Genomic DNA, 19085 nt, shown 5'->3' on the forward strand with positions numbered 1-19085 from the left:
CTAGAAAGAACAAAAACCATGTAGTTATTTAGGTTGTGACTGAAATCCAAAAAAGCAACTGAATAAAAATGTTCAGTTCAGTGAGAAGAGAGGAAACTGCTGATGTAGCTGGATGGTGTTTACACCAGACATAAGAAAAGGCACTGAGGCTTCCAAGAGCACGTGCACCTTCTGGAAATGCGGCAGCATGTGCAGCTGATGTCTGCTGAGGAGGATCCTTTGCTTCTGAGAAGAACGGACTGAGGACGAGGCCCACACCACCTCAGACGCTCTGTGAGCACCCATCAACCCGAATGGCGGGAGGGCTGATGGTTTTATGTGCACAGGTAGCCTAGGCACAGGACAGCAAGTGCTGCAATGTACAGGGTGCTGCTCTCCTTCTCTCACTGAGCAAAATCAATGTGTCCTTTGTCCACTTGAGCAGCGGTGCTTACTGGACACCATGTCAGGCCAGGCACCATGGTGGCTAGCTGCTGGGGACATTAAGCCTACAGCCTCACCTCCTGAAGCTGGCTGTCATGAACAACCTCACAGCTTAGGAACATGCAGCTCTGCTTTCTAGAAGCCTCTGGCTTGGCAAACTGTAGCATGCATGAGAAACATGGGTTTGAGACCACTGCAAGAAACACACAGTGATTGGGACAGGGAGTCCTGGGGTGAAACTCAAGAGTGACTTCTCACAAATGTGACCTAAATGTGACCTTGGGAAAGCAGCTGTCTGTGTTCGTCCTTTAAACTCAGGTGCTTCCCTCAGAATAAGGAACTTCAGCATGAACAGGCAGCATGGAGTAAGCGCAGGAGCCCATGGGCTTGACGGGCTGGCGTGTAACAGAGGCTGCACACACAGCTACGTACATAAGCAACTCCAAAAATGGAAACAAAAATGCTCTGTACATATGCTGAGCGCGCGTGTCTGTGCAGAGACAGCAAGTGTCCTGTCCTTCCTCGGGTATGCTGAGATCCTGCAGAAAACTAAAGCCAACATCACAAGTCTGTCTGCCTTTATTTTTACTGCACTAAAACTAAGGGGTGTGTCTTTTCTGCAGATATGGTCCTTCCCAGAGACCACAGCTCCCCGTATGGCTCTACACATCCAGCCTGTACCCACCTCTGTCCCAGGTCTGGGAACTGAGATGCCACAGACAGCCTCATGTGGCCACTCCATGCGTCCCTGACTTGGGGAATCTATCTCATTAAAGACATGATGTGGCTGCTGCTCTTCGTCTGTGGACGTGCTCTGTTATTTTCAGATGGGCCTCTCACCAAAGTGACTGGCCACCAGGACAGAGCAGTGCTGCACTTTCCTGAGCTGCACTACTGAAGTTACTTCACATGGCTCTGGTTTTGATGTGCAGGTTCCAGGATGGTGCAGAAAGGCCCAAGGAGCAGACAACAAACCCTCGAGGCCAGAGGCAGCACGTATTCACCAATCCCCCTGGAACCACACTCACAAATGCATCCCGAGCCTGTCATGACGTTCTCATCTCTGCATTCACAGCGGGACCCAGGACCGATGGGACATTTCTACAGACACTGTGGACACAGAGACGAACCGTCCTAGTCCACTCCTCCTCCACAGGCATCAACTGCATCCCATGGCTGCCAGGCCCTGAGCCAGGGACGCTGGAGGGCAGTGATCCCATGGCTGCCGGCTGGGAGTTCCCCTGAGTTTGGGTTTAAATATGGACATCCCATAGGCTTGTGTCTGAACTCCTCAGCTGATGGCCTGCTTGGGAAGGCTGTGGCACCTTTAGGAGGTGAAGAACTGCGGGACAGACCTTGTGGTTCCTGAAGGCAGAAGCAGCATGACTGAGCAGCCTTCTGATCCTGCCACCCAGCCATCCCCACCAAACGGACTGTATCCCCTACACTACACGCCAGAAGGAAATCCCGCCTCCCTTAAAATGCTATTTGTCAGGCAGGCAGTCACAGCAGGCACGCCAGTGTCAGGGGCGCCCAGGCCTCTGTCCCTGCTGTGGTAAGCGCAGACGTACTCGACGATGGCATCTCTGTCCGCGATGTCCCCGAGCACCATGCGCTGGACGATGCTGTTGTGCTCCTCTTCTGAGAGGTTCTTGTAGGATACCAGGGGAATGTTGTACTTGGTGGCCGGTGACGGGTCCACTCCCTGGAGCCAAGGGTGGCTCTCAATCTCCTCCAGAGAGGCTCTCCTTTTGGGGTCTCTCTGCAGCATCCGTGTGATGAGGCTGTGAAAGAAGGTAGCCCGTTACTTAGGCAAACTGTTTACAAGACTAGTACTGGGGGGGTTGGCAACCAGCACTGTTTCTTACATAGTTGCAAACAATTTAACTAGGTTCACTGACAGATGAGAACCTGGCGCCACTGTGTGTATAAAATAAAACCACCTCAGCCTGCTGGTGTTCTGATGAGAAGTAGCTGCCGACACCAACCTCTGCTCCTGAGTAACAAGCTGGCTTAGCGCACACCTGACGGCACTAGCCCTCCTGCGTCACAGGAATGAACGACTCTCCTCATGAAAACACCATGTAACACATTCTTAGAAATGGATTGGCAAAAAGTAAACAAGGAATAGTTGATAGCTAAAAACATAGTGAAAGCAAGGCTCATGGGAAGACAGCTGGCAGCTTCTGCTTGCTGCTTTGTCTGGTAGGCTGCATTAGGCCCACGTGACTGAGTACAACGGGCAGGAAAAGCTCTTGGAAGGAAAGAGGACTCCATCTCAGGGCCCATGAGAAACGGGGAAGAATCTAGTGTTCAGAAAAGGTTGAGAAGGAAGCATGTGTGCTCAGCACTGGCTCTGGAAAACACACCACTCCTTTCTATGGAGTGTAACTTAAAGCAATTTTTGAATGATCCTTCAAAAATTAGCACAAGTAAAACCCACAAAGGAGATAAGGTGCCGTCAGCAAGACCTCACAATGCAAAGCAAGTAAGAGCCCCTGTCCACGGTGAGCAGGCAGCGCCGAGCCCCTGTCCACGCTGAGCACGCAGCGCAGACGCCCACTGTTAAATGCGGTTAAGACATAAACAAACCCAAAGTATGACCAGAGAGCAACAACAGGTAAAACTGTGCAAGAAAATCTTGAGGAAAAAAAAAAGTGAAAAATAGCCACTGCAATTAAAAAAGAAAACACTGGGCACATTTAAGCAATTAAATGTAAGAGAATTCATGAAATAAAATATAAAGCCAAGGAAACAAACTTGTCTGTAGGCTGAGATAGAAAATACCAAGAATTACGGATGAGACAGAGTGGAAATAGCTAACACGCACAGAGTTCCAAGGGGAAGGAAGCACATTGGGGAAAGTAAGGGCGGAGAGTTCTCCAAACTCATGGAAGAACACGGATCACAAGGGGAGCAGTTAGCTTGATCTTAAAGGTGAATCTAGACTTCCGGCCCCAGCTTGAAAATACACTCAGGAACTAGACTGTAACAATTATCCTCCCGATAGGTGGGAACAAGGCTCAAAACCTCGGGACATGGTGACACACCGCTATCTTCTCTCACCACAAGGTAGCAAAGAAAGCAAAAGCAATAGCCAGTTACAAATAAAGCCAGCGTCCAGTAAGATGACAAAGGCTAGGAAATACTTCAAGTAACAGAGTAACAGAGACCATGGATCAAACCCAGCGTGATGAAGCGAACCGTCTCTGAAGCGGCCTAGAGCCCTAAGTGTGAGCTAGCAGAGGCAGCCTGCTTAGCCAGGAGAAATACCAGCAGCACAGCAAAGTCACCAGTGCTCACGTGTCAGGAGCGGGGCTGGGACAGACAGCAGATGCTGACAACAGCAGAGGAGCACGCAGGCAGCGCAGGCCCCACACACACTCAGAACACACCAGAAAGTCAGATGAGATGGGAATGCTCCTTACAACACACCACTCAGAAAACAGCCTGCATGGCCCGATAGCTATTCTAAACAATCCTCTAGGAGGGATGTGTGGAAGCAAGCTCTCAGATCTCACGAGTGGGGGAGTGCAGGATGACTCTCTAACTAGGTGTTCAAGTGACACAGGTGATGTGAGTTGGTCCACTTTTGTTTGTTTTAACTGGGAGCACAGAGGACAACCTTGAGCTAAAAATATCTAACCTGCACTTGGTGTACATCTGCTTCTTAAGGGAATAGTAAAAGCAAGGACCTAAAATCACCACCTGCACGCATGCACACACACACTCATGGAGTTATATGTGATCCAGCCTAAAATCAACAATACCAACCAGTGCAGGATACAAGGCTTCCCAAGTGCCCTAGGCTAAGATCACTATCACAACCAGTGCACGTGTGTGCACACACGCGCACACACACACACATACACACACACACACACACACACACACACCCATGTGCTATAGCCTACAATCACACCACTCACAACACACACAGCCTACTGTGCTCCAGCTCCAAATCAATACCACAACCAATACATCGCCTAAGATCACTAACACAGAGCTTCCATAAACAAAATTACCATCACCACTACTGCACAAAGAACCTCTAATGTGCTCCAGCCTAAACCATGTACTTTACACTATCTCTTCATATAATTTTCACAGTAACCCCGTCAATACACTCTTCCACTCTTCGTAAGCAGGACGCAGAAAAGCCAGTATTTCAGTCCATAGAGCTGTGTGCCCAAGGTGGGTCCCACCTGAAAGGAACCCCAATCTGCCATAGTCCTCTTTACAGTCTGGCAGGAAGAACTCAAGCCTTGCTGATGCAAAACAAACATCTGAACTGGTAACTGCAATCTCAGCTGGCTCATTTAAGATGTCACAAACATCAAACAGTCAAACCCTGCTGCAGGGTTGTTTCTCTCACACGCAGGTGACTGACTGCACAGGAGGAGCCCAGTGCACTGGCCGGTGCGGCTGGGAACAGTGGCGCACAGCAAAGCATAGCCTCTCCTCTGCTGTGGGAGGGCGTGAGAAGACAGCCAGGAGACACCCTGTAATGACATCTTCTTGCCCAACTCTGTTCTGGAAGCTCAAACGGTTCAAGTCTTGCTTTTTGCCACTGGAGACAGAAGTAGCCACCAGGGAAGGGCCACTACTTCTGGAGGCTGAGAAGGCAAAATGGAGTTCTTGAAAACACGAGTAACATAAAAGGAATCTCTTGTGTATTGTATACATGCAGCACCCGTCAATTAAAAACCACCATGGCCGCCGGGCGTGGTGGCACATGCCTTTAATCCCAGCACTTGGGAGGCAGAGGCAGGCAGATCTCTGTGAGTTCAAGGCCAGCCTGGTCTACAAAGTAAGTCCAGGACAGCCAGGGCTATTACATAGAGAAACCTTGTCTCGAAAAACCAAAAAACAAAACAAAGCACCTCTGACCTATGGCTGAGGCGGGATACAGGTGGGACATGCAGCAGGTAGAAAGGATGCTGGGAGCGAGGCAGGTGTGCAGGAGAGGAGGATGGACACGTGGTGCCTGAGCTCAGGTGTCCAGCCACGTGGCAGAATGTAGATTAGTAACTGGGTTATTGTAAGCTATGAGCTGCTCAGGGAATGAGCCTACCTGTATGGCCAGGTATTTAATGAGTCTCATGAGTCATTATCCCAGGCATACCACAGAAATAAGCAAGCATGTTTTGTATTTTCCCATTGACTTTCTTATCAAATACTAAAGGGTGCTCCCAAACAGCAGCAGCAGCAGCAACATTAACCTCATAAATTAAACAGACTCAGACCCTTGCATGCTGAAGGTGTGTCAGGTGCCCCTGACGCGTTGGTGGGTCAGTCTCCCATCTGTGTGCGCGTGCTTTACTTACTCCCGGCACCCTGCAGACACGCGGGGTGGCACAGTGTACTTGCAGTCCATGATCATGGTCAGTGTCTCGCTGTCGTTGGCCTCTTGGAAGGGCGGCTGCCCACACACCAGCATGAAAAGGATCACACCCAGGCTCCATATGTCTGCAAACCAAAGACGAGGACGAGAGCATCAGGAAGAGTTAAGGTAAGATACCCGAGCGCCGCCACACCTCAACAGAGCAGGATCTCGCCCTGTCTGGTCAGAGGAGAACTAGTAGTCAGTGTGCCCTGCTTCTGAGCCAAGGGACAAGTCTGCTCTCCCCACTACAGAGAGGGCGCTAACTGTGAACTGGAAAGGATTTGCCAGAGGTCAGCATGACCCCAGCTGTTCTCTACCTCATGCTAGGGTGGTCACCTGGGTCACAGAACTCTTCAGAGTCACAGATGAGAAAGCTGCAGCTCAGAGACAAGCAAACAAAACAAAGCCCAAGCTGGGTCTGTACCACATCACACGCTGGGTCCCAAGGCTAAAGTGGCCAGCCTGCAAACCGTGAGAGCTGCTTATCAGAAGAGCTAAGATCTGGGGGAGCAGAGCAGACCCAGCTCAGCTGCTAGGAGCATGCACTGCTCTTTCCCGAGGGCCTGAGTCTGGTTCCCAGCACCCACATGGTGGCTCACAGCCTCCCCTAACTCCAGCTCCAGAGCATCTGGTCCCCTCCTCTGGACTCCTTGTGCACTGCACTCATATGCCCCTCTCCTCAACACACATTATTTTAAAAGGTTTTTAAAAATTAAAAACTTTAAAAGGAGAAGGAGTAAGTTCCTTGTCATTAAAGTTATCCCAGTCCTGCCCAGCTTGGACAAGCTTCTGTCCTGACAGGATCCCACCCAGTGTGACGCTGCAGGAGCCAAGACCAGAGGAACCGTAGCAGTAAACAACCTCCTCTCTTTAAACAAACCTATCAATTGGGGGGAAAGGTGATGCTTTTCTGGGGCGACTTTTTCTTTCAGATTGAAAAAAGGGATTTAAGACAGGCATCAAAAATTAGTTCATTCCAGAAATGAAAATATGTATGGTAATATAACACACACACACACACACACACACACACACACACACACACACACACACACACACACACACACACTCTGAGGCATCATGGGGCCATCCGTGTCATCACACCTGCTAACAAGCAACTGCTGTTTTCATGTAAGCCTAAACTACCCAAAATAATGGAAGTACCAAGCTAGAGAAATTAAAATTTGTTAGTCAAATATCATTTCCTTGGTTTAAATGAAGAAGAAAGGCAACAAATAAGAACCCATCCATCCCCACAGTGTGGCTTTTTGGGTGTGTGGCACGCTTTGCTGTGGGTGTGCTTATGAAAAGAGGTCAAACAGCAGCAGCACAGGCCCTGAAAGTGACGCACCCGTGCAGAGCACTCGGTCTGAGCCCAGCACACATCCTGCCCTGCTCTGGGGATGCACGAATGGTCTGACTCCCTGGCTGCCTTGACTGTGGACCGCAGACGTCTCTGCTAACTTACGTAACCTTTAAATCACCAATGACAAGTACTTAAGACCACAATTCTAGTCAGGCCGTAGTAAGGTTTTTAAAGGAAAGGTACGCAACTGGTATTTAACTTTCCTTGTACAATCTGTAAAAGATCTATCTGCATGTGTCTGAGTGCTGCATCTGTATGTATATATGCTGGATCCCCAGGAACTGAAGTAACACAAGGCCGTGAGCTGTGATGGTCGTGGACGTCAGCCCCCAGCAACGTCCTCCTTCTCCAAGCCGCCATGGCTGCCGCGTCTGAAGACAGCAACAGGAAAGGAAGCCTAGGGTCACTGCCTCAAGCAAATGAACACAGTCTGTCCACTGCCTGGTGAGAGGCCAGCTAAGAAGGGAGCACACCAAGGCAGAGCCCGCAGCCTGGCCGTGCGTATGTAGTTTACTCAGACGCTGAGGAACACGGTGACACAACAGACAGCTGCAGGAGCCCAACTGTGGACACTGTACACAACGTTAGGCATGTAAGTGGCCTACAGATTCCTTATAGTATAGGTACAGGAATGTCTGTGTAGGCACTGTTCTGGTTCCTTCTGTGGCTGTGATGAAACACTGACCAACAACTTACCAGAGGGCAGGTGTATCTGGCTGACACCTGGAGGTCACAGCCCATCACTGCGGGAACTCAGGCAGGAAGCACTGCTGGCTGCCCACTCTCTGGCTTGTCATCACTTAGCTTTCTGATCCAGCCTAGAGTCACCTGCCTAGGTAATGGCCACCCACATGGGCCGGGCCCGCCTACCTCTACGGCAGCCACATACAAATACGGTTACCATGGATGGATATACAGGGGCTTCAGGGTCTTGAAGTTTGAAGTGAGATGTCCCGGGACCAGTCCTCTGTGGACACTATTCCAGATTTGTTTCTTTTCTCTCTTTTGTCCTTCAATGATTTTACTTTTTTCAACACAAGGGCCAGAGGAAAATGATAAAAACAGGCTGCCAGCCATGCACAGCAGCACACACCTACAGCCCGAGCACTCAAGGCTGAAGCAAGAATAAGGGTCACAAGTTGAGGTCGCCTGAGAGAACCCATCTCACAACAAGCCAAGTACTAACAACAAGCAATCCTCTACACAAATGTGTGATGCCCACAGTGACTTAAACGTGCAGGCCTGGGCTAGAGAGAGGCTTCTCTGCACCATGAAGACTGGAGCCCACGTCCCAGAGCCCACAGTGTCGAGTGCGCACGACGGCACCTGTGCTGTCTTTGGAAGATGGACAGAGCATCCCCAGGATAAGCTGTGTAGTGAGATCAGCCAGAGCACTCCAGGCTGACAGAGACCTGCTTCATTGAATAAGGTGGAAGAGCTATCATAGGTGATTTTGGACATCAACCGTGGGCCTCTACATATATGTGCACACACCCACACACACGCATGTGCCCATATACATGCACACCACACACACAGAAAAATGGAAGAAAAAAAAGTATGACAGTAACCTCTATCCCTAGGAAGTGCTGCAGGCAGTGAAAGGATACACACTGAAATCTTGCTACGTGTTCAACATGAATGTTCAAAGTGAGCTCCCCTCAGCAGCAGCAGCACCAGGCACCATCCCAGACCCAGCCCAGGCGTGGTGAGCGGTGAGTGCAGGGAGCTGAGATGCCTTGACGATGACGGACTCAAAGCTCACAGACTCGCCCTTCATTTCTGTTGGGAATGTTGGTCACAGCAACACAAAAGCCAATTCAGAAAGTTGGTGCAGGGAGTGTGGTGCTGCTGTGACACACACAGGAGGTGTGGTGCTGCTGTGACACACACACAAGGGGTGTGGTGCTGCTGTGACACGCACACACACAGGGGGTGTGGTGCTGCTGTGACACGAACACACATAGAGGGGGTGTGGTGCTGCTGTGACACACACACAAGGAGTGTGGTGGTGCTGCTGTGACACACACACACATAGAGGGAGTGTGATGCTGCTGTGACACACACAGGGAATGTGATGCTGCTGTGACACACACACACACACACACACACACAAGGGTGTGGTGCTGCTGTGTATACAGAGTGCTGCCTGCATGTACACCTGCGTGCCAGAAGAGGGCGCCAGATCTCACTATAGATGGTTGTGAGCCACCATGTTGTTGCTGGAAATTGAACTCAGGACCTTTGGAAGAGCGGCCAGTGCTCTTAACCCCAGAGCCATCTCTCCAGCCCCTAAAACACTCATTTAAAAAGACAGCACGTATGGGTGCCCTGTGCACGCAGTGTCAGCCACATGGCCCCTAGAGGCTGCTGCAGCAGGGCTGCAAGGTCACCTGCCCGTGTGGAGCCGTTGGCACTCAGTCCTGTCTGTGTGGTGCTGGTTTGGAAGGCACACGAAATGCAACAGTGATGGGACCATGGAGGGCTGCACCAGCAAAAAGCATGCAAGGCCAAGCAATCTGAAGCAATCAGGCAGTTAGCAGGAAGCCCCAAAGTGGGGCCTGCAGAAAGCTTTGGGAGTAAAGCCTAAGCGACAGTGGAGATCCCAGGATGCTGGAAACCAGGACTCCTACTGGGTGAAGCAGTAGCCGCAGAGTATGTCCAGCCTAAGACTGAGCCTACCTTAGTCATGGTGACTCTTGCTATGATGAAACACCATGACCAAAAGCAAACTAGGGAAGAAGGGCTTATGTGGCCCACGGCCACTGCTCATCAGCGGAGGAAGTCAGGAAGGAGCTGATGTAGAGCCCATGGAGGGTGCTGCGCACAGTCTGCTCCCCATGTCTCACTCAGTCAGCTTCCTATACACCCCAGGACCACCAGGGCGGCTACACCTACAGTAGGCTGGGCCTCCCCACCAATCACTAATTAGGAAAATGCCCTAAAAGCTTGCCTACAGCCCAACTGACGTTCCCTCCTCTCAAATGACTCTAGCTTATGTTAAGGAGACATAAAACTGTGCAGCAGAACCCATGAGTGTTGCGAATGGCAAGGCCACAGAAGAAACCGGAGGATACCGGCGCACGCTCCCACCACCCGACATGCGGCTATGCGACTTGCTGCTTGCGGGGTTCCAATCTTTGGGCCAAAATTTCCTTGGTTTTCCTATTCCTCCCGTTTAGAAGGGAGTGTTCATTCTGTACTACTTACTGCATGATGAAGATATTTCACTTTCTTCTTGATATACAAGGCTCACAGCTAAGAGACATTACTCTCTAAGGGACTTTGAACTTTGGGCCTCAGAGCAGTGTAGGGACAGATATGACTATGGGAACTAGCCACATTTTACATTAGAGATGGTCACGACTCTTGAGGCCAGCAGCAAATGTTACGGCTCAAGTCTGGACTGCCCCCCACTGGCTCCTCTTGAGCACTTGGCTTGTGGTGCCATCTGCAAGGCTGTGGCACCGTTAGGGTAACCCTGGCAAAAGTGAGTGAGGAGGATCTGGCCTCCGAGGCTTTACACCCGGCCCTGCTTGCAGGCCTATTCTCTCTGCTGCTGACCTGCACCACGGTGTGCGGCTGGCTCTGTTGGACATGCCCCAGAGCTGCTTGGCCGCACCTTCCCTGTTGGAATGGCCTGACACCCAGACCTGAGACTAATCTTTCCTCACTTAAGCTGGTCACAGTGCTGAAAAGCAAATAAAGGTCCACAAGAGCAGAGAGATGTCTGGCATGAAGGCCACTAGGGATGACACCAGGAAATTTACACCTCACAAGTTGGAGAGGGGGGTGACATCATCTCAATAAAAATTGGTTTCAGACCTATTTTGCATTTTCATTAACGATTGCAATGCAATACAATGACAAGCTTCCAGGATGCAGATGGCAGCCTGAGCCTGAGGTGCAGTTGCTGCGAGCACCTGCCATGCACGTCCAGGCTAGAGACACTGGCACACCCAGGAGAAACACCACACTGCCCTCACCTAACACTGCACAAGGGGGTTGTGTGCAGAGATGTCAACAGACAGAAAGCATCTGAACCAGCCAATCAGACACACTGCTACCTCAAGCCACACTTTTATTTCAGAGCCAACTATAAAGGCTCTTGGCTAACACTTACTTATTTACTAAATGAGCATTTATTTTTCTAAGTGTCTGAGTGTATGTGTGTGTGCACGCACGTGCGCGCAAACCATCTTTCAATTCATGGCAACAAAGGAAGAAGTGGACAGAGCTGGACTCTGATGTTACAGAGGATGAGCGTCACTGGCTGCCTTCTGCAGAACTAGAGATGAAATTCTCAAACAAGTCCTGAACTCTTCCCCAGCTGGCACATGTAGCATTGTCAACCACAATGCAGGTGAATGACGCCAATTCTCAGGGTGGTGTAGAGATTACATTAGAAAGTCTTTTTTAGGCAAGAAAAGATCAAAATGAAAACAAGACAAAAAAAGAACATGCCAATTTAAAAAAATCACTTCTAAAGTGAATTATCTAAACTAAAAATGGGAAGAACGAAAGGTTTCAGGTTTTTAACTTTTAACAGAATTAGTTGTGAGTCAATAAATAAACAGAGCCAGAATGGTCAACACAATTGCTAGTGAAGCAGCAACATCTGCCACACGTCCTACAGCTGCCGTGCACACCCACTCTACAGCACTCACTGGCAACCAGCGTGTGACCTGTGCAGACACCCAGGACTCACGTCCTACAGCTGCTGTGCACACCCACTCTACAGCACTCACTGGCAACCAGCGTGTGACCTGTGCAGACACCCAGGACTCACGTCCTACAGCTGCTGTGCACACCCACTCTACAGCACTCACTGGCAACCAGCGTGTGACCTGTGCAGACACCCAGGACACACGTCCTACAGCTGCTGTGCACACCCACTCTACAGCACTCACTGGCAACCAGCGTGTGACCTGTGCAGACACCCAGGACTCACGTCCTACAGCTGCTGTGCACACCCACTCTACAGCACTCACTGGCAACCAGCGTGTGACCTGTGCAGACACCCAGGACTATTCCCAGAAGGATGTGGGTCCTGGGAACCTACAATCCAAGCTGGGTCCCTGGTTTCCTGTGTGGTCAGTCTGAAGCTTAATTGCCTGTGGCTTACCACACTGAATTCCTGTTCCCCAGCAAGAACTACTCGTCTGCATCCAAAATCACCCGGAGCACTGGTTACTAAAGATTCTTTCTTGATCCACACAAGGTTTGCGGTTAGTCCTGAGAACAGCACGGCTAGCCCACAAATGGACTCTCAGGTTATTTCAACAGACTGCCGAGTGTCGCCGGGCCAGGGCTGCAGCCAAGGGCAGCGCGTTTGCCAGGCATGTGCACAGCCCTGGCTTGGATCCGCAGCACCACAGAAGGGCAAACTCAGAGCACAGAGAGGAGGGTGGAGGAACCTGGACAAGTCCCTCACACATGCAGCCGTCCAGCCGGGACTCTCAGTCCAGCGATTCTCTACTCTGAAGCTCGGCTTCAAGGGAAACGGTCCTTCCTTTAGCAAGGACCAGAAGTTATGCGGTCATCCCCGTCCACGTCTCCACACCTACTCTCCAGCAAGACCGGAAGGAATCAAAATGCTCCTTGCAACTAAAACCAAGTGCCCCCTGAACTAAGCTATGGACTTTGCCACAAGCTGTCCCCATGTGTGGCCCAGCCTCACCACCAGCTCGTCTACACTGCTTCTCAGCTCAGGAAGCAGCACTGACTCTACAGGTCCCGGAACTCAGCTCCACTGCGCACTTCAGTCCCCAAGCAGCTCCCTAGAGCTCTGTTCTCTGAGCTCCGTCACATCGCCCTGGAGGCCTGGGGACCTCAAATCTGGGCATCTCAGCTGTGTGCTGCCATTAACATTCCCTGGCTGACCCTGCTACTGAGTCGAGCCAGAGACCATGGAGAACGCAGCCCTGCAAGTGCTGTGGGAAAGGCAGCCCATGGCTGCACAGCACGCAGTGTGTATTCCTAGCTTTCCAACACAAACCTAAGAGGGAGGCAATGTAAGAAGCACCCAGCAGGCTGCAGAGGATGAGCAGAGAAGACCGGCTGCAGTCGGCTTCAGTCAGCTGTTCAATATGTTCACCTGTGCAAACATATTGACTCACATCAAAACAGGGAAAGGCCAGGAAGCCCAAGAGCATCACACACACACCTCAGACCAAGCAGGCGAGCAGCAGGCACCAACTCAGCATGCCTCACATCCCACTTTACACACCTTAGGACCAGGCAGGAAACAACTTTCATAAATGAAGAAGTTAAGAAAAAAAAAGTTAAAAAAAAATCACACACCACTTCATTTAGCATGGCTTCATGAGAGAAACAGGCATGCTAGGGCAAGAGCCACCTTAGCAGGAGTGTGTGTGCGTGTGTGTGTGTGTTAGTTTTTACAGGAACGAAGACAGCCTCATCATAGTCTGTGTTCTTAAAGAAGAGTGTCCTTCCTTGTGATGGAGCCATTTGTGGGGTTCTCTCAGGGGCTCACAGACCAACCTCTCCATAGTAAGAGTAGTAAGAATTATTCTAACCCTTTCTTTTTGTTTTGTGAGACAGGGTTTCTCTGTGTAACTCTGGCTACCCCAAAACTCACTCTGTACATCACGCTGGCCTTGAACTCAGAGATCTGCCAGCCTCTGCCTCCCAAGTGCTGGGATTAAAGGTATGTGCCACCACTGCCTGGTGAATTATTTCAGTTTTTAACACAAGTAATTGCTTCAAAGATTAAGAAAACTCAAATAATAAACCCAGCTAAATTCCACAAAAATCTATAGCTGTCATAAAAGGTTTTTACAAAATCCCAGATTATTGACCATCTTTGTATGTATGCATAATGTGAATGTGTGTCTCTACATGTGCATGTGTGTGTGTGTGTTGTGTGTCTATAGATGTGCATATGTGTGTGCGTGATCTCAGTACTAACGTGTGGAGGGATCCATCTCACGCTCATGGACCAGGTGGGTACCAGGCAGTGTGGGAGGCTGTTTTGACTAACCCATGTCCCCGCTTCAGGACAGACTGGCATGCTCTTGGTGAAGGGGACACCAAAGTCAGAGAAAACACAGGCAGTCACCCAGTTACATCCTAGACAAAGTCCATCTGAATGCCCTGATTACCTCAAATTTTCTACCTAATCAGAACAATCTATCAAGGACTCCCTAAGGATATGGTGAAGAATTAGTTATAGAATTAGATCTTTTTGATAAGCTCTAGGGGAAAATCTCTAGCTGTTGACCAGTTTTATTGTAACACTGGTCTCAAAGTCTAAGGTGTTCATATCACTGAAGTAAAAAGCATGGAGACAGGGCGGGGCACAGCAGCGCGCAGCAGGGTGCGTGTTCAAAGGGGCACTCACTGGAGAACTCGGTCAGGCTGCAGTGACTTCACACCTGCTTCCAGGCAGTCACTGGACACTTCAAACCCCACTCAGTGCAAAACCACCAGCCTGACTAAGCACACAGCAGAGACGAGTCACGTCAAGACATATGTGCAGCAACTACAACACAACAGAGTATGCAGAACCAGCCCTGGACAAACCTGAAGCCTGTGCACACTTGACACCTTGGTTTAGCAGGTAAGATGGGGTCTGCTTCCAATGACTTTGTATTAAAGACGGGCGAGAAGCTAGCGGAGCATCAGCTGCAGAAGTCCCTTTCTTGGAAGACTCAGCTGAGACAAACAGGTAAAGGCCGCCATGCTCTTTTCTATTGAGGTCTATAGTCTTACACGTAGGCCTGGGAGCAAGCTTGAGCTCATACAACGGTGTGGGTACTCTGAGCCTCTTTACACTTGCAACCATACTGAAAAAAAGCCTCTTCCCCACTGAGTCACTTCAGCACTCTTCCTCTGAGGAGCAGCTGACTGTGTATGTGCGTCATGCATGGACTTTCCACTGTTTTTTTTTCTCAGTATGTTTACCCTCCATAGTCCCACAACCTCGACCACTACAGTTTCATACTACATCCTGAATACCACAATCACGTGTAAGATTAGACGTTTTCTTCTACAGTGCCTACTTATGTTATTTAATGAGACTCTTTTTATCTCCTCTGAAAGGCCAATCATAGATGAATGCTCACCTTCCCCTCAACTCTCCATATACAAACCCTTAGCTGCTAGAACTCATCTGACTGCATACCAAGGGGTCTGCCATTCCTTCTCCCCCACATAAACCGTCTTTCCAGTTAGCATGTAAAACAGTTCTTCTCCTGGTACCTCTTGAACATGTCAGTCACGTTACTTTGTCCACATGACATGAACTGCCAGGTGCAGAGGAACCCTCACAAGGCAAGGCCCCAGACCGCCACTGAAGGGCCACAGGCAGACACTGAGATGGCAAATCAATACATGTATGCGCTAATATTTACCACGCTGTGCACCAAGATCCCATCACCCCGAGGCCTGGGAGCGGCAGCAGCATTGCCCTTTTCCAGTCTGCAGGGTTCATCTGTCACCCACCACAGGCTTTAAAAACTGGGCTCACCAGATCACAAAGATCCTTGAGCACTAAACCCCCAATTCCTCCCATCACTGCTGCTAGCAGGAAGCCCACCTCTGGGGGGTCTCCATACTACCTACCAGCTGAAACTGGAGACAGGAAATACTGAGCTTGCTAGCATTTTACATTAAAAAAAAACTCCAAATTTGTAACAGACTCTGAATGGCAGCCATAAACAAAATACATGTGGCCTGTCCATTTTAGCTGCAAAGGACTGTGGGTTTGTCTGTTTTCTTTCTTTCTTTTTTCCCCCTGCTTCCTGGTACCCTGTTAAGTTAGGGCCAGCTCAGAAGTTGTGAGCAGGGTGTGGCGGTGCAGGGCAGGAGGCACAGGACGGCCTGGGCTACAGGGAGGACGTAGCACCCAGCACTCGGGAGGCTGCAGGGCAGGAGGCACAGGACGGCCTGGGCTACAGGGAGGACGTAGCACCCAGCACTCGGGAGGCTGCAGGGCAGGAGGCACAGGACGGCCTGGGCTACAGGGAGAGACTTAAGAAGGAAATGCACGAGCAGACACAGATTCACACAGCCTCCTCTCCGCCCTCAACAATGCTGCAGAGTCAGTCAGACAGAGGCCACTCAGACTCTCCACAATTAACCCCCGACCCCCTAATGATGCTGTCGTTGTGACCCTGCAGCTAGAGGGCTAATCCCAGCAATCTGCATCAAGTTGTTTTCTCTAATTTGGTAACAGATGTGTCCGTACTGGACAGGCAGCAAAGCAACCACCTGAGCACCAAGTTAGGGCTGAAAGGCAGTAGGACACCACCCCTCACGCAGGCCCCAGGCTGGCTGGCCCCACTGCATGGGTGGACTGAAGACAGAGATGGAGATCTCAAATGAAGCAGAAAGCAAGTCCTCAGAAGCCCAGAGGCGCTTCCTTTTGACAGCCAAGCCCAGTCAGCACATGGTGCTCTCTCATAAAGGCTCTTGTGTGCAGTATAAGAAAAGCATAAATCACCAAAACCCTCAAACCAAAAAGGCTACTTGGGAAGCTACACTACAAGCCTGGAGCTGACTTACACCTAACCTGATGCATTTATGCTGCCTGATTCTGGTGTTCTTGTAATAATCTGTTCTAACCATTTCAGACCTCTAAAAAGTAATTACTGCCTAGCACATAAACAAGAATCCCACCCTGGCACACAGTGCTGGGCCACACCGCAGGGACTGCCCTGGCCTAAGCTTTCAGCAGGTTTCCTACGAGCCTCAGCAAAGCTTTGGAGGTCCAGTGAGGAGCTGGTGTGGACAACCTTAGTTCGTGATAGCACACGCGTGTGAAACAGACTCCAAATGAGCTAACACCTGAGTCCACTGCAGTGTGCTCGCCGGCTGACGGCCTCCTCAGCGACAGCCCTGTCTAGAACCCTGAGCTCAAATGCCCATCATCATTTCCAAATCTCACCTAGATGATTTAAAGTGCAGTAGGAGAAGTGTGTCCATCTGAGGGGCTAGAGAGATGGTCCAGTGGTTAAGAGCTGGCTGTTCTGGTTCAATCTCCAGCACCACACACTGGTCCAGTCACCTGCGACTCTAATCCCAGGTTATCTGGCGCCCTCTTCTGGCCTCACAGGCACTTTACACATGTGGCATACCCAAACACCATGGCCCTCTTACCCAACCTCTCCACTACCCCTCCTTTGTTTTCAGCAATGAGGCATGCCCATACTTGGGCTCCAGGTCCTCGGTTTACCTTGGATGGTCTCTATCCCTCCAGTCCCCAGACACAGAGCCACAGTGGCTGGTAGGCTACAGTTTCTGCCTTAAGCTTCAGGGGCTAAACCTATAAGGACACTAATTTGGGCATTACTGCTGTAAACAGAGTATGTGTATGTGTGTACAGTGCCTGCAGGTGCACACATAAGTGTAGAGGCCACAGGACGGCCTCAGCTGGTGTTTCTCAAGTATTGGCCAGCCACTGTTTTTATTATTTTTGAGAAAGGGCTCATCTCACTGACCTGGAACTCACCACGCAGACTAGGCTGGGCACAGGGATCTATGCCTGTCTCCACCTCCTCAGCATACACAGTAACACACCTGACTTAAAAATGCGGGTTCTGGAATGAAACACGGGTCCTCCAACAATTTTACCAACTAAGTTATCTTCCTAATCCTTGGCTGTATTTAAAAACAACAAAAACAGAGTTCATCAGCAAACCTGGGTAAGTCAGGGTTGTAAAAAGCAGAAGAGATTATACAGGAGTGTGTACTAAAGGAAGACAGAAAAGCTGAAGAGGGCTGTTTGGACCGGAAGCTGTGAAGAGCCCTGTTCCTGCAGAACAGTCTGCACGGCTAACTCAGCTCTGCCCCTGACCTTGCTCCACCATGGCCAGGGTGGTGAGTGAGGAGCTGACAGGAACCACAGCCAAGAGAGAACGAAGTCACACACAGCTCAAGGTCATCCTCAGCTACAAAAGCAAGTTTGAAGCCAGCCTGGGCTACAAGACACCTGTTTCAAAAAACAGATTTGTTCTAACCACCAAATTCTTTGATTTGCAAGCTTCAAAACGCTTACATTTCACACATAGATGCACAAAGACCACCAGGCAAAGCAGGCCCATTCTACAACCTCATCACTCGGCAGGAAGGAGGCTCTGAGTTGGAGGCAGCCTGAAACTGCATACCCGAAGGGGAGGAGGGTGTTGGTGCTCCGAGCATGTGGCCTGGGGCAGTTCATGCTGCACCTCCATGCATGTCTGCAGCTAACGGCTGCTGCTGCCTCTTCTCAGAGCGCTCCTCAAGTTCCACATGGGTGTGGAAGAGAAAGATGGGTGGCAGAGACGTATGGTCTCGCACTCCTGGCCCGTCTCTCGAGTGCTGGGATTGCAGAGTGCCGCGCCAGCACGGCCTGCATCAGGCTCGTGCAGCAGTGAGTGGGGCTGAACCCAGGGCCTTGCGTACACACATCAAGCAAGCGCTCTACCAACTGCTACTTTTTTAAGACACAAATATTAACCAACTATACCACAAATACCAGCACCTTCATTTTCTTAGTTTACATTTGTTTTAAAATGGAAGAAAGCTCCCAGCTGTAAAAGCTGACCTAGTGTGCATATGTAAACAGCTTTCTGAAAGTTAAATACAACTAAAACCAACATGTGGGAAAAGCTCCCAGGCTCACCCCCCCTCCTCGTTTTCCCATGGCAGCCAACACTGTGGAAATTCCCCCAGGACAGGTTTCCAGAGATACTCTTTCTCCCACAACCAGAGGCAGCCAGGATCTCAGGCCAAATGTCCCCCCACGGGACAGCAGCCACTGCACTAAACCCCCAGTTTCTCCCATCACTGCTGCTAGCAGGAAGCCCAGCTCTGGGGGGTCTCCATACTACCTACCAGCTGAAACTGGAGACAGGAAATACTGAGCTTGCTAGCATTTTACATTAAAAAAAAAAAATCAAATTTGTA

The 19085-nt window shown here is 50.2% G+C and overlaps 2 protein-coding genes across 3 annotated transcripts in view; both read right to left on the reverse strand.

Annotated features, from left to right (window-relative positions):
• GASK1A (golgi associated kinase 1A) overlaps positions 1-19085 on the reverse strand; it is a 401830-nt gene that overhangs the window by 188909 nt on the left and 193836 nt on the right. The window lies entirely within an intron of this gene.
• The window catches only part of SNRK (SNF related kinase), a 34716-nt gene that overhangs the window by 5628 nt on the left and 10003 nt on the right, over positions 1-19085 (reverse strand). For both annotated transcript variants that reach the window (XM_084754205.1, XM_084754206.1), the window contains 2 exons: positions 5751-5892; positions 1995-2207 (listed from right to left, as the gene is read on the reverse strand). In XM_084754205.1, coding sequence (XP_084610331.1) covers positions 1995-2207; positions 5751-5892 — 355 coding nt within the window. The remainder of the gene's footprint in view (positions 1-1994; positions 2208-5750; positions 5893-19085) is intronic.

Source organism: Acomys minous (genome assembly GCF_964271855.1).
Source record: "Acomys minous genome assembly, chromosome: 13".
NCBI lineage: Eukaryota > Metazoa > Chordata > Mammalia > Rodentia > Muridae > Acomys > Acomys minous.